This window comes from Ipomoea nil, unplaced genomic scaffold (genome assembly GCF_001879475.1).
Source record: "Ipomoea nil cultivar Tokyo-kokei standard unplaced genomic scaffold, Asagao_1.1 scaffold3087, whole genome shotgun sequence".
Lineage (NCBI taxonomy): Eukaryota > Viridiplantae > Streptophyta > Magnoliopsida > Solanales > Convolvulaceae > Ipomoea > Ipomoea nil.
This window is the reverse complement of record NW_017619515.1, coordinates 3,341,111-3,353,922: the sequence shown is the minus strand read 5'-3', so window position 1 is coordinate 3,353,922 and position 12,812 is coordinate 3,341,111. Positions and strand designations below refer to the sequence as shown.

The window sequence follows — 12,812 nt, the reverse complement described above, 5'->3', positions numbered from 1 at the left end:
ACCTTAAATTTCCAGGTTAGCTGTCACATCCATGAGATGTGGGGGATTAGTCATGATTTCCCACTATAAATACTTGAGTACACCTAAAAAAGGAATTGGACTCTGAACCCGAAGTTTTTAGGATTAAAAATAATGTATTTGCTCGAACTACTAATCCAAAAATTTAATAATTTCTTTATATACCAAGAGGTTGTAAAATATTTCTCAACTAATCACATCATTGATAAAGTTTATTATTCATTTGTTTGCAAGTTAATAAGATAGTGGCATGGATTAGCAAAGTACGCATGAGGAAGACTTTTCACCAATTAAAGACATTGCTTGATCATCTTGTGTTCGTCCATGTGAGTGGAAAATCTATCTTACCTAAGCTCAATTATCTCCCAAGCAAAGCTAATTAGCTACTAGCTTATCAATAGCTTAGAGATTCAATTTGCTTAAATTTTAATATTGAATTTAATTAATTTAAAATTGTAATCTCAAAATATTGAATAACTACGGTAAGTAATATGAAATTGCCACATTTGTTATAAAGACCAACTTTTCATTGAAGGACAAATTATTTTATGGACCCGGATCTAACAATTTACAATTTACATATTAAATATTCACAATTTACATATTGAATATTCACAATTTTATATACTGGATGTTCACAATTTACATACTGAATATTTACAATTTACATATTGAATGTTCATAATTTTATATACTAAATATTCATAATTTGAATTGTGAACATTCAGTATATAAATTATGTATTTTGACCCGAGTTCACCTTGCAATGTGTATCTGAGTCCATGACATAACTATTGCAATGGGTAAATTACTAAATTATACCATGGACCAAGATCTACCTTGCATTGTAGACCCTAGTCCAAAAATAACCTTTAGATTCTGTATCTATAGTTGACAAATTCTGTACTTACAGTCAAACTTGCAAAAATCGCTAGGCGTTTCTCAGACGCCTTTTTTTTTTTTTTTTTTTAAATTTAAAATATTTTTTTTGGGTGCCTAGGCCGCCTAAGCTGCCTAGTCCACGGAGAGTCAGAGACCTAGTTGGCGCCTAGGCCGCCTAAGTCGCCTAGAACGACGATTCAGCCGAATTTCTAGGCGGCCGGCCACCGCCTAGCGTTTAGGTGTAATTTTTGCAACCATGCTTACAGTTGATAGTGTCTGCAAATGTAGCTATCATATTAGGTAACCTTCAGATTCTGTATCTATAGTTGATACATTATGTACCAGAAGTGGATAGTTTCTGTACATTTAGCTATCATATTATGTGTCAGCAATCATTAAGTTATAGAGTATTTGTTTACATGTACATATGCATCGGGGTTCACAGTACACTATGAACCTAAGTCTATGATATAAGGATTGTGCTCGCACGGGCTTAGTTCAATAATTCAAATAAGCAGTATTTATTTGAGATAAGAGAAGATATAAGGATGGTAATAAGATGTTATATATATTTATATCTTTTGTAGTATATACGTAGGATGAACACATTCATCGACGGCAACCAATAAATACTCGTATGTCACTCACCCTTCATCCCACAACGTCAACCCGAAGATTCAATCTCCACCCTTTATCCCATGAACTCTACTCCCATCAACGGCTGTCATCAAGTCCGTACCAAATACTCCACTGACTAAACCACACATCATATCATTTCTCTCTCTCTCTTCCTCTCTGGTATCGTAAATCGCAATCACCACTTTCGTCCGTTCTTCTCGTGTCATGAAGTCCGAACGCGCGCAGTCTGGAACTTATATCTATGCATAATACTACACAGTTATATGTATGTATAGAGAGAGAAGGCTGCGGTGAGAGGGAGATCGAGAAATCTAGATCTCGGAGCCGGAGGAGTGTAGTAGCTGCGGGGAAGCCGACCTGACCTCACCTGAGCTGCCGTGTTACGGAGAGATAGGTATCGGAGAGCTATGGAGGTCGCGAGGGTTCCGGCGATGCCGCGATGGATCTCGTGTTGCTTCCTTGTATTCCTTTTCTTCGCCGAGGTTCGCTCTTTCTACCTCCCCGGTGTCGCGCCTCAGGATTTCCAGAAGGTAATTGTTACACTAATATGTTACGATTTTATTTTTTTTTCAAATTGTGTGTTGTCCATAGGGAGTGATGGATGAATTGAGTGTGTTTATAGATTGTGATACAGAAACTATGGTTGTGTTGGCCTAATTTCAGCTTATTGACTTGTATTTTGTAATCATTAGCTCGTCGTTCATGTCTGTGTGTGTGTGTTGATTCGTGCTTGGTTGCTGAGGTTTTGTGGTTGTTGGATTCTTTCTATCAGATCTATGCAGGAAGTGGCTTGTTGTTTTAACAAAATCCGATGGATTTATAGTTTGCCTTGTTGTGTTTTGGAAAGAGGGGAAGGGTTAGGGGCTTAGCTTATTGTAATTTTCTTGGTTTAGATGGTATGTTCCGAGTTTTCTAGATGTGGCCTGATGATCATTGACGACCTGAGTTTTTGTTGATATCATTTCCAAGTCTGGATTTGAATTATTTGTGTTTATGATCTGGATTCTGTTTGTTGCCATACAAATACTGAAATACATGCCTAGAATATGAGAAATCTATCTATTATTCTGCAATAAAAGATTCATAGACAGCTCTTAAGATAAACATTTATTTCTATCTGGAGGCATGCACATACCCTTTCTGGAAGTGTGCATAACTGTATTGACATGAATCTCATTGTTCAATTATGATATCAGAATATTATGGTTGTATATGAGTCGATAAATTCTGGTTCATTGCTGAGTTGAATGTAACCAAGTATACAACCTCTGTTGAGAATTCTCAAGTTAATATGAAAATTGGTTGCTGTAAAATGATGGAAGATGGAAGAACAGTAACTGTCCAATTTTTATCAGATTTATGTTGGAACTAATGCTTGGTAATGAATATAATGCTTCTCTGGGCTATTTTCCGTGTGAAAGCCGCCCTCCAGTTGATGAAAGTTTGTGTTGCAGACAATGGGTTCTTTTGCCATATCTTTTTGCATGGCCAGCATTGTTTTAAGCATCTGAATATTTTATGTAGAGAACAGTGCGAAAACTGGATTTCATAGTTATAAATTATATAATTATAATTTGTCTGTTTATAAATCTAGTAATTGCCTCCGTTCCGTCATTGGAGTCTTAGAAGTTAATTTTATCCTTCATTTGGCAGGGTGATCCTCTCAAGGTGAAAGTTAACAAACTGACCTCTACCAGAACTCAGCTTCCTTATTCCTACTATTCCCTTCCTTACTGTAAGCCAGATCGCATTGTAGACAGTGCAGAGAATCTTGGTGAAGTTCTTCGTGGTGATCGCATTGAGAACTCTGTTTATGAGGTGGATTACTTTCTTGGATGATGATGGATACACAGATAGAATTTTAATTCCTTTTTTGCCTTCTAATTTGTGGAACTTAGTTCTAACAGAGGGTGTTTTATGCAGTTTCGTATGAGGGAACCACAGATGTGCAGTATTGCATGTCGTCTTACTCTTAATGCAAAAACTGCCAAAGAATTTAAGGAGAAGATAGATGATGAATATCGGGTGAACATGTACCAAACGCTTTTAAGTGCTCTCTTGAAGCTGTTTTGTTAACTATTTGATATCAACAGTCTCTGATTTAGTATTTGAATTTAACAGGATTTTGGATAATCTTCCTCTTGTTATGCCCATGAAGAGGCCTGATCAGGAATCTATCATCTATCAACATGGTTTCCATGTTGGTCTTAAAGGAATATATGCCGGGGTATACCTAAGTTCCATTTCAATTTCTTTTGGTGAATGGTATTTGTAATATTGGGGTTGTTTCTTCAATTAATTTCTTTGGCTTTATCATTTCACAGAGCAAGGAGGAGAAATATTTTATCCACAACCATTTGACATTCACTGTCAAGTTTCACAAGGATGCACAAACTAATGCTGCAAGAATTGTTGGATTTGAAGTCAAACCTTTCAGGTCAGCTATATGTGTGTTTATATATATGATATACAAACGAATGTTTGCTGTTTTACTGTTCTCTTTTGTTAGTTTCTACATTGTTTTAATTGCTGGCTTATGTTTCTTTTTGTTCAGTGTGAAACATGAATATGATGATCAATGGAATGGCAAAAATACAAGACTAACAACCTGTGATCCTCATGCCAAACGCACAGTTACCAGCTCTGATTCTCCCCAAGAAGTTGATGATAAGAAGGAAATAATTTTCACATATGATGTCGAATTTGAGGTAACAGATGTCATTACATAATGCAGAGAGCGATGAGTAAGTTGGTGGTGTTATGTTGCAAGGTGGTTAATACCCCCCACCTCATTTTTCTCCATTTGCAGGAGAGTGAAATCAAGTGGGCATCAAGATGGGACACCTATCTTCTGATGACTGATGATCAGATTCACTGGTTCTCAATTGTAAATTCTTTGATGATTGTTCTTTTCCTCTCGGGAATGGTGGCTATGATCATGCTACGAACTCTCTACCGTGATATCTCCAAATACAACCAGTTGGAGACCCAGGAAGAAGCTCAAGAGGAAACGGGATGGAAGCTGGTCCATGGGGATGTTTTCAGACCTCCAACAAACTCAGATTTGCTGTGTGTGTATGTTGGGACGGGTGTTCAGTTCTTTGGGATGACACTAGTGACTATGATTTTTGCTCTTCTAGGATTCTTGTCTCCTTCAAATCGAGGAGGATTAATGACAGCTATGCTTCTTGTGTGGGCTTTCATGGGTGTGTTGGCTGGGTATGCATCTGCCCGTCTCTACAAGATGTTCAAGGGATCTGAATGGAAGAAAATCACACTTCAGACGGCTTTCATGTTTCCTGGAGTATTCTTTGCCATTTTCTTTGTGCTGAATGCTCTAATTTGGGGTGAGAAATCATCAGGGGCAGTGCCATTCGGAACAATGTTTGCATTGGTGTTCTTGTGGTTTGGCATCGCGGTCCCACTTGTTTTTGTTGGTAGTTATGTAGGATTTAAGAAGCCAGCTATTGAGGATCCTGTCAAAACGAATAAAATTCCAAGACAAATACCAGAGCAGGCCTGGTATATGAATCCAGTTTTCTCCATCTTGATCGGGGGCATACTCCCATTCGGTGCAGTATTTGTCGAGCTCTTTTTCATCCTCACATCCATCTGGCTGCAGCAGTTCTACTACATCTTCGGTTTCCTCTTCATCGTGTTTGTCATCCTCATTATCACCTGCGCGGAGATCACCATCGTTCTCTGCTACTTCCAGCTGTGCAGCGAGGACTACCTCTGGTGGTGGAGGTCGTACCTCACTTCAGGTTCCTCAGCCGTCTACCTCTTCCTTTATGCAGCATTCTACTTCTTCACCAAGCTCGAGATCACAAAGCCCGTCTCTGGTATCCTCTACTTCGGGTACATGCTAATTGCTTCATACGCTTTCTTTGTGCTGACGGGGACAATTGGATTCTATGCATGCTTTTGGTTCACAAGGCGCATCTACTCATCAGTGAAGATTGACTAAATCTGTGAGTCCTTGTATAAACCCTAAAACTCATCAAGAAAGTATCTTCTTCTCATAGGTGGATCAAATTGTATTTTTAATATTGTTGCCGACTGTTTCAGAGTTTTGATTGTAGAAATTTGCTTTTGTTTGTAACCAACCTCCTCCTCCAGGATATACTTTTTTAGGGTTCTTTTGTAACTTGTCATGGAGAAACATTTTGAGAGGAACGCAGGCGAGTCTGCATTGCCACTACGAAGAATATTTAGGATTGTTAAAAGCAAACTAATCCTTTTTTGATTACTATACTTTGTGTGGATGAATGCCCAATTTTCCATACCATGTAAGGTTGGTTGTTCACAGTTACTTGATGAAAAAAATCAAACAAATTAAAGAAACAGCATATTACTACTCAATAAATTAGCACTTAGCAGTATAAAATAAAATCTGTGTATGCATTGGTTCCAGGGAAGAATTTAACTTCTTTTTTTAATGTTTATGATCGGGGGAAGGTTCTTCTTAAGGTGAAAAACTTTTAACTTAATTCATAAACTGTTAGAAAGGAAGAACAGAAGCACAGCCGCCGGTGGCGAGTGGTTCTTTGCTCCGCCGGAGAGGTTGAGTTGCAGAGATGAAGTCAAAATTTTATGTTGAAGAAGAAGAGTATGGAGTATAACCGTCGACCCACGAGACTAACATACACGACTTGTAGAAACGTTCTAAAAGTTCAGATTTTTTCGGTAATTGAAATAAGATTTTCTTCCTACTTTTTATACTTAAGAGTTTGGAGGATATTGTTCGTAATTTGACTCTTGCTAAAGATATTTATTGATTTTTTCGGTTTGAGCATATTAACTTATGCTGATTTATTGGCTAGAGCCACAAAACACATATTATTAGTAATAGTCTTAAAATATTAACTTTATTTTAAAAAGTGATACAAATGTAATTTGATTCGAGCTATTAGCAAACTTATATTGAAGAATTACAATTGCATTGTTAGACATGTAGATTGTGATGTGAATTCGTGTGCATAATGCTGCCCGGGTCACAATTGACGAGCTAGTAACAGTAAAAATCGAGCTTAGTGACTAAATTGTAATCATTGAGCTAGTAACCATAACAATTGAGCTTGTTTATCTCTTCTGAGTATAGTATGTCTAGTTACGATTGCGAATTGCATTAGAGTGATTTGAACCATCGAACAAAAAAAGTGTGCAATTGAACCATTAAAAACTAAAAAATTGTACAAATAACATTTTTTATAGATTACTTCTAAGTTTCTTTTAAATATGATATCATAATGTCAAATTATATATAAAAAATTATTTTAATTATTATTATTATTATTTTTTTTTTTTTTTGAAGATCAAAGTGGCTACATCCACCTTCTTCTAGTGTGAATAGGGGGACATTCATGGTTGCCCCCTCCTTCGTCGAATATGGTATTTATCAACATGGTTCATGTTTGATGTGGCCTCAACTCTGCCACTCCAAGCTCTCAGCCTCCTTTTCAGTTTTCACAGATCACAAAACAAGTGGCGGACTAAGCTTCAAATTGCTGAGCGCCTTGTTTGCAAGGTCCATAACCATATTTCAAACCTACCTGATTTTGGTGTCTCTACCCTAATTATCCAAATTCTCCTACTTTTTTTTTTTTTTTTTTTTTTTTTTTTTTTTTAAATCTTTTCACACATGACTCTTGAGAAGGACAGCATATCCGGTTTAACTATTACTTCTGGACACGTTGCACAAAACTATTAAAATATTATTTACACAATTTTCGAGTTTTTAATGATCTAATTGCATACTTTTTTCGTCCAATGGTACAATTGCACAATGTGTAAAAATTCAGTGACATATATGACACTTTTTCCTATACATTAAAGCTAAGTTTAGATTTATGATCACATAAGACATATATTATGAACATAGTATATGATGAATATTATTAAACATGATGAGCATGTAATGTGACGTTTATGTATATTAGGCTTTGTTTTTATAAACATGTATATGTTATTATGAACCTACTATAGAGTGAATGGAAATAAATATGATGTACTTGTAGTTTAGTATTCATGTACATTAAGGTTTAGGTTTATGAACATACAGAACAAATATTGTGAACATTGTTCATGATAAATGTTACTCCTTCCATCCCATTTTGTTTGTCTGGTTCAATTTACGAGGTTTGACTGAAGTTATTTTAATTCAATTTTTCTTAATATTAAGTTTAGTATTAATATATAAAATTTATATATTTAGAAACTATATAAAAAATATTATTAAACACAAAAAATTAAATTTAAAAATAATTAAAAATTACTAAAGAAAATAAGCAATTAAGAAATAATTATTTAATTTGACCAATGAATAGTAAATATGACATGTAAAATGAGATGGAGAGAGTATTAAAATGATGCACTTGTTAACACCATTAATAACTTAATCTAAAATGACATTGTTTTGGATTATAGTGGACCTTAGTCCACGATATAATTTGCGAATATGATGTATGTATACAAATAATGTTTTTGGGCCGTCTTGTTTGTATATGAAATTATGAATTCAATCTGGGAAAGGTCCAGCTCAATTATGGAAGAAGATAGAATGGGCTTGCCCTACATGCTGTCGGGTCGTCGTCGCTGTGCGTAAATTATGCTGTGCAACCGAATGCACCATGCACATGGTGCATTCGATCCAAAACGACGTCATTTTAGTTAAAAAAAAAATGCGCGTTCCACTTAAAGAAAAAATCAGGTTCGATTCCCGGCAATAGCATTTTTATATATTCATAAATTCATAACTATATACTCATAAATTCATAACTATATATCCACAGTGAATGAATGAAGTAAAAATCCACAACTATATATCCATAGTGAATGAATGAAGTAAAAATCCACAATGAATGAACTAAATATTCACAATGATTGAACTAAATATCCACAATGAATGAACTAAATATCCATAAATTCATAACTATATATCCAGAAATTCATAACTATATATCCATAAATTCATAACTATATATCCACAGTGAATGAATGAACTAAATATCCACAATGAATGAACTAAATATCCATAAATTCATAACTATATATCCAGAAATTCATAACTATATATCCATAAATTCATAACTATATATCCACAATAATGCTATTGTCGAGAATCGAACTTGAATTTTTATTATTATTTTTTTTAAATGGGACGCGCGTTTTTAGTCAAAAAGACGTCGTTTTGCATCGTATGCACCATGCGCATGGTGCATTCGGTTGCACAGCATAACATCCCGTCGCTGTGTGTAGCTGTGTAGAGGTGTCAAAATAGGCCGAAAAAATTTGTGGGTCAGCTCTAAACCATTTTGCAATGAGGTGGATTAGGGTCTAAAATTTATGACTCTCAAACTTTGTGGGCTTGTCCCGGCAGATTGGCAGGTTATGCGGGTTAGCCAAGGCGAGCGGCGGGTTAACCACATTAAAAATAATGCTCCTTATTTCCTATTTTGTGTCTGGTTGATTAACGAGGAAAAATTATGTTGTGGACCACCTGGGTCTAAAATGGCGTCGTTTTGCTTCAAAACAATGTCGTCTGAATTTCAAAAATAAAAAAATTGCTTCCTTTTTTGCCGTTTGTCTTCAAAATATGTCCTCTATATTCACAATTTTAGATCTCAATATATAAAATTACAGAACTCAATATTCATAATTATATCAACAGTATCAATGTATGAATCTATATTCAAAAAAAAAAAACAAAAAAAAAAGAGAAAATAGTGCAACTAACGTCACCGTTATTCCAGACGCGCAAAACTGTGTTATTTTAGACTTGGGTCCACTTTACAAGGTGAACCCGGGTCCATGGCATAACAATTGGGTTAACGAGACTTGAAAGGTATTAGAGATATCTTTTATGTATTGTTTGTGTGCAACCTCTATGCACGAATATCAGTGTACCAAATATCTCTACATCACCCAAAAAAAAAAAAAATAAATAAAAAACTTTTTCTCAAAAAAGATTTGTCACTGTTCAATAATGTAGTACGTAATAACATAGTACTATGTAATGCATTAATAGTGTATAAATGCTATATACCAATGATCGAAACGATATTTCCAAAAAATTTTGAAAGCATTAATTGTTTGATAAGATAGTTCCAAACCCATTGTGAATACAATGTGGTTGGCTTTCGTTAGTGCAAAAGAATTCAGAACAAAAGGACCACATTGTATCATCGAACCTAACAATATGGATATTTTCCCCGGAATAAATATTTTAGACTGTCTTTTGTATGGTTTGTAGATTAATCCAATACACATTATTGGATAGTGACGATTGGTTTCCCCACAATCCCACATCATTTGAAAATAAAAATAAAAATTAACAAAGGTTGAATGTTCCGCTCTTATTAAGGGTATGTTATGTTTAAAATCTCTAAGTAATGTTCTTTTTCTTTTTTTTTTTGAATAAGAGTTAAACTTGTTATTTTGACACGACTTTTAAGAGTTAATACTCAATTTAGTCTTTAATTGTAGTGGTTTTACTCAATTAAGTCTTAAATGACTTTTTGTATTGAATTAAGTCCCAAATTTTAATGACTTTACTCAATTAAATCCTCTGTTAGTAATTTCATTCGTTGACGGTTAGATGCAAAGTCAGCATGATAATTTTGGTCAGATTTCATAATTTCATTCCCTCTTCTTCGTGCAATTTACTTATATCAACAATGGCAAAAATAAATTCATGGAAGTTGGCAAAAAGCTCGACCTATTTTCGGCGATGTTTTGATTCTCATTCCGCCCACTCCCACCATTGTGTTTTTCCACAACGGCCCTGCAACAGTGTTAAAGATCATGGATTTCTGGCCAGAAGTTCGGTATAGTTGGTTACAAAAATTGGGTAAAATCATCAAAGTCCAGAAATTAATTGGGTACAAAAAATCATTTAGAACTAAATAGAATAAAATCACTATAGTCGAGGACTAAATTAAATATTACCCCTGACTTTTAATCAAATTCAGATTAATCTTATACTGATGTGGATATCGATAACACTATAGTTAAAAGAACAGTTCTAGACAATAACTAATTAAGCAATCATTATTATTCCTGACTTTTAATCAAATTCAGATTAATTTTATACTGATGTGGATATTGATAACACTATAGTTAAAAGAACAGTTCTAGACAATAACTAATTAAGCAATCATTATTATTTTATTATAGTAAGTCCAATTATCATAACAAATCCCTTGACTAATGACAATAGGGGTATTTATATTATATTATATTTATTTATTTTAAATAAGAAAAATCAAACGGTTGAACAATGACCAAGCAATCATTTTATGATTAGTCACATCAAGATGTCTACAATCAAATTAGTAGTCAACAATGGACTGATAATATAATGGAGTCAAAAATTTCCTTATTTTTTGTTAACAATATATTGCATTGATGATTATAAAATGCTATATATAATTGCTATTTTAAAAAAATTAATTTCTTCATTTACTTTTTTTTTTTTTAAGATAGTGATGGAAATCTATTACTCACTACTCGAGAGTGTATACAGAGTAAATTCTATTCTTGTGTAATAGTAAAATGTACACCAAAAATTCCGTGTAACCCATTCGACAAAGAAAATATTAACAAAATTTAAATTCATAAATTTTATATACAAGAATCATGTCCGTATTTTTGTGTTTTGCGTTTAATGTATTTCACTTTAGGTCTCACTAGATGCCGAATTGCGGTGTATCTGTCAAATGAATGCGGAGCGCCATGCCAATGAACATCATGGAAGTGGTCGATGGCCCTGCATGCACGTGGGCCTGAAGAATGGTCGTTGGGAAGTGATGGTGGGATTAGATACACAAGGTCATGTCCTCTATTTGGCTCTGCTTATAGGATCAATTTTTGATCTTCTATTATTTCATACTTCCTTTTTATTACGTCATATTAGATAAAATAATATCACATCAGAAAAATATAAATTTCCATCCACTACTTTTATTCATTTAAGATTTTATCATTTTTGTTATTCTCAAAATGTTAAATTCACAATCCCAATGACCCCACGTTCCGATCGAATAAAAAAGATGAAAATCATTGTAACTCAACTGAACACAGATGTCCCAAGTTTTTATTTTAATGAAAGAAACATTATATAATATTTTTGAATAAGTCAAAAAAGGTTTCATCTATTTTACCATTTACTTGATAGGTAGACAAAAATTAATGATTTGTGATTTCACAAATATCTTTGGTGGACAAAAACACGAAAGAGTCTGGGATAAAATAATATTTCCAAAAAATAATAATAAAAAGGGAAAAATAAAAGTAGATACTTCTACTTCAAGGAAGTTAGAGGGAGTACACAGTACAAAAATAAACGGCTGATTTGAAGCAGGAAACAGCATCTCGGAGATCATGGACAGATCTCATCTTCCTACAAAAAATAATAATAATAATAATAATAATAATAATAATAATAATTATTATTATTATTATTATTATTATTATTATTATTATCATTATTATTATTATTATTATTATTATTATTATTATTATTATTTAATAGTCCAAGAAATAACTGCAACTACGTTATAAGAAAAAAAAAAACTTGAGATATTTTAATGAGATATATTTTAATCAACGGAATATATTTTGATTGATTAATTATTAATTTGATGATATATTTTAATTGATTGATTTTAAAATTAAAATTTGTCACCGCATTGTATTGTCAACAGTCAAAATTCGAAGCACGCATGCATAATCCTCAGATCGTGGGTCAAGAGAAGCTTTTATTGTGTTGAATTATTGAATTTTGATAAGTCAAATATATGTATGCATAATCCTCTTCCTCAATTGTCAAATATGCATGCATGTTTATGCTTTATATTTTTGTATTCAATACACTAATTAAATATATACCACTCAATATATATATATATATATATATATATATATATATATATATATATATATATATATATATATAATTAGGTTCAAATGCGGTTGGTGCATCCAGGTGCAGTTAAATCCGAGCCATTGATCTTGCTTAAATCAACATTCAGGATTACCAAAATTTAAAAAAAAAATATGTGGTGGTAATTTGATCATTTTTGCATCTAGGTCAAATTTAAGGTGTTTTGGTTTTAATTTGTGCTTAAGGTGCGTATTTGTTGAAATTTAAGGTGCGTGAGTTTAATTTTGTACTTAAGGTGCATGAATTTTGTGCTTAATGTGAATAGTTGTTGAAACTTATGGTGCGTCAGTTGTGTGAAACTGAAGGCCGGTGAGCCATTGTAAAATTTTAA

General features: G+C 33.5%; 1 protein-coding gene across 1 annotated transcript; it reads left to right on the top strand.

The window, feature by feature from the left end:
* The first annotated feature begins 1,587 nt into the window (after positions 1 to 1,587).
* Positions 1,588 to 5,791, top strand: LOC109166191 (transmembrane 9 superfamily member 8-like). The gene is made up of 7 exons (XM_019315093.1): positions 1,588 to 2,069; positions 3,193 to 3,357; positions 3,463 to 3,572; positions 3,661 to 3,766; positions 3,864 to 3,976; positions 4,094 to 4,247; positions 4,349 to 5,791. The coding sequence occupies exons 1-7, from the start codon at positions 1,947 to 1,949 to the stop codon at positions 5,504 to 5,506; spliced, it is 1,929 nt and encodes a 642-aa protein (XP_019170638.1). The 5' UTR covers positions 1,588 to 1,946; the 3' UTR covers positions 5,507 to 5,791.
* Positions 5,792 to 12,812: the final 7,021 nt, after the last annotated feature.

Coding starts and splice junctions, on each gene's coding strand:
- LOC109166191 (XM_019315093.1), top strand. CDS start 1,947: ATGGAGGTCGCGAGGGTTCCGGCGATGCCGCGATGGATCTCGTGTTGC. Junction 3,977..4,093: donor TTTGAAGTCAAACCTTTCAG/GTCAGCTATATG, acceptor CTTTTTGTTCAG/TGTGAAACATGAATATGATG. Junction 4,248..4,348: donor CATATGATGTCGAATTTGAG/GTAACAGATGTC, acceptor CTCCATTTGCAG/GAGAGTGAAATCAAGTGGGC.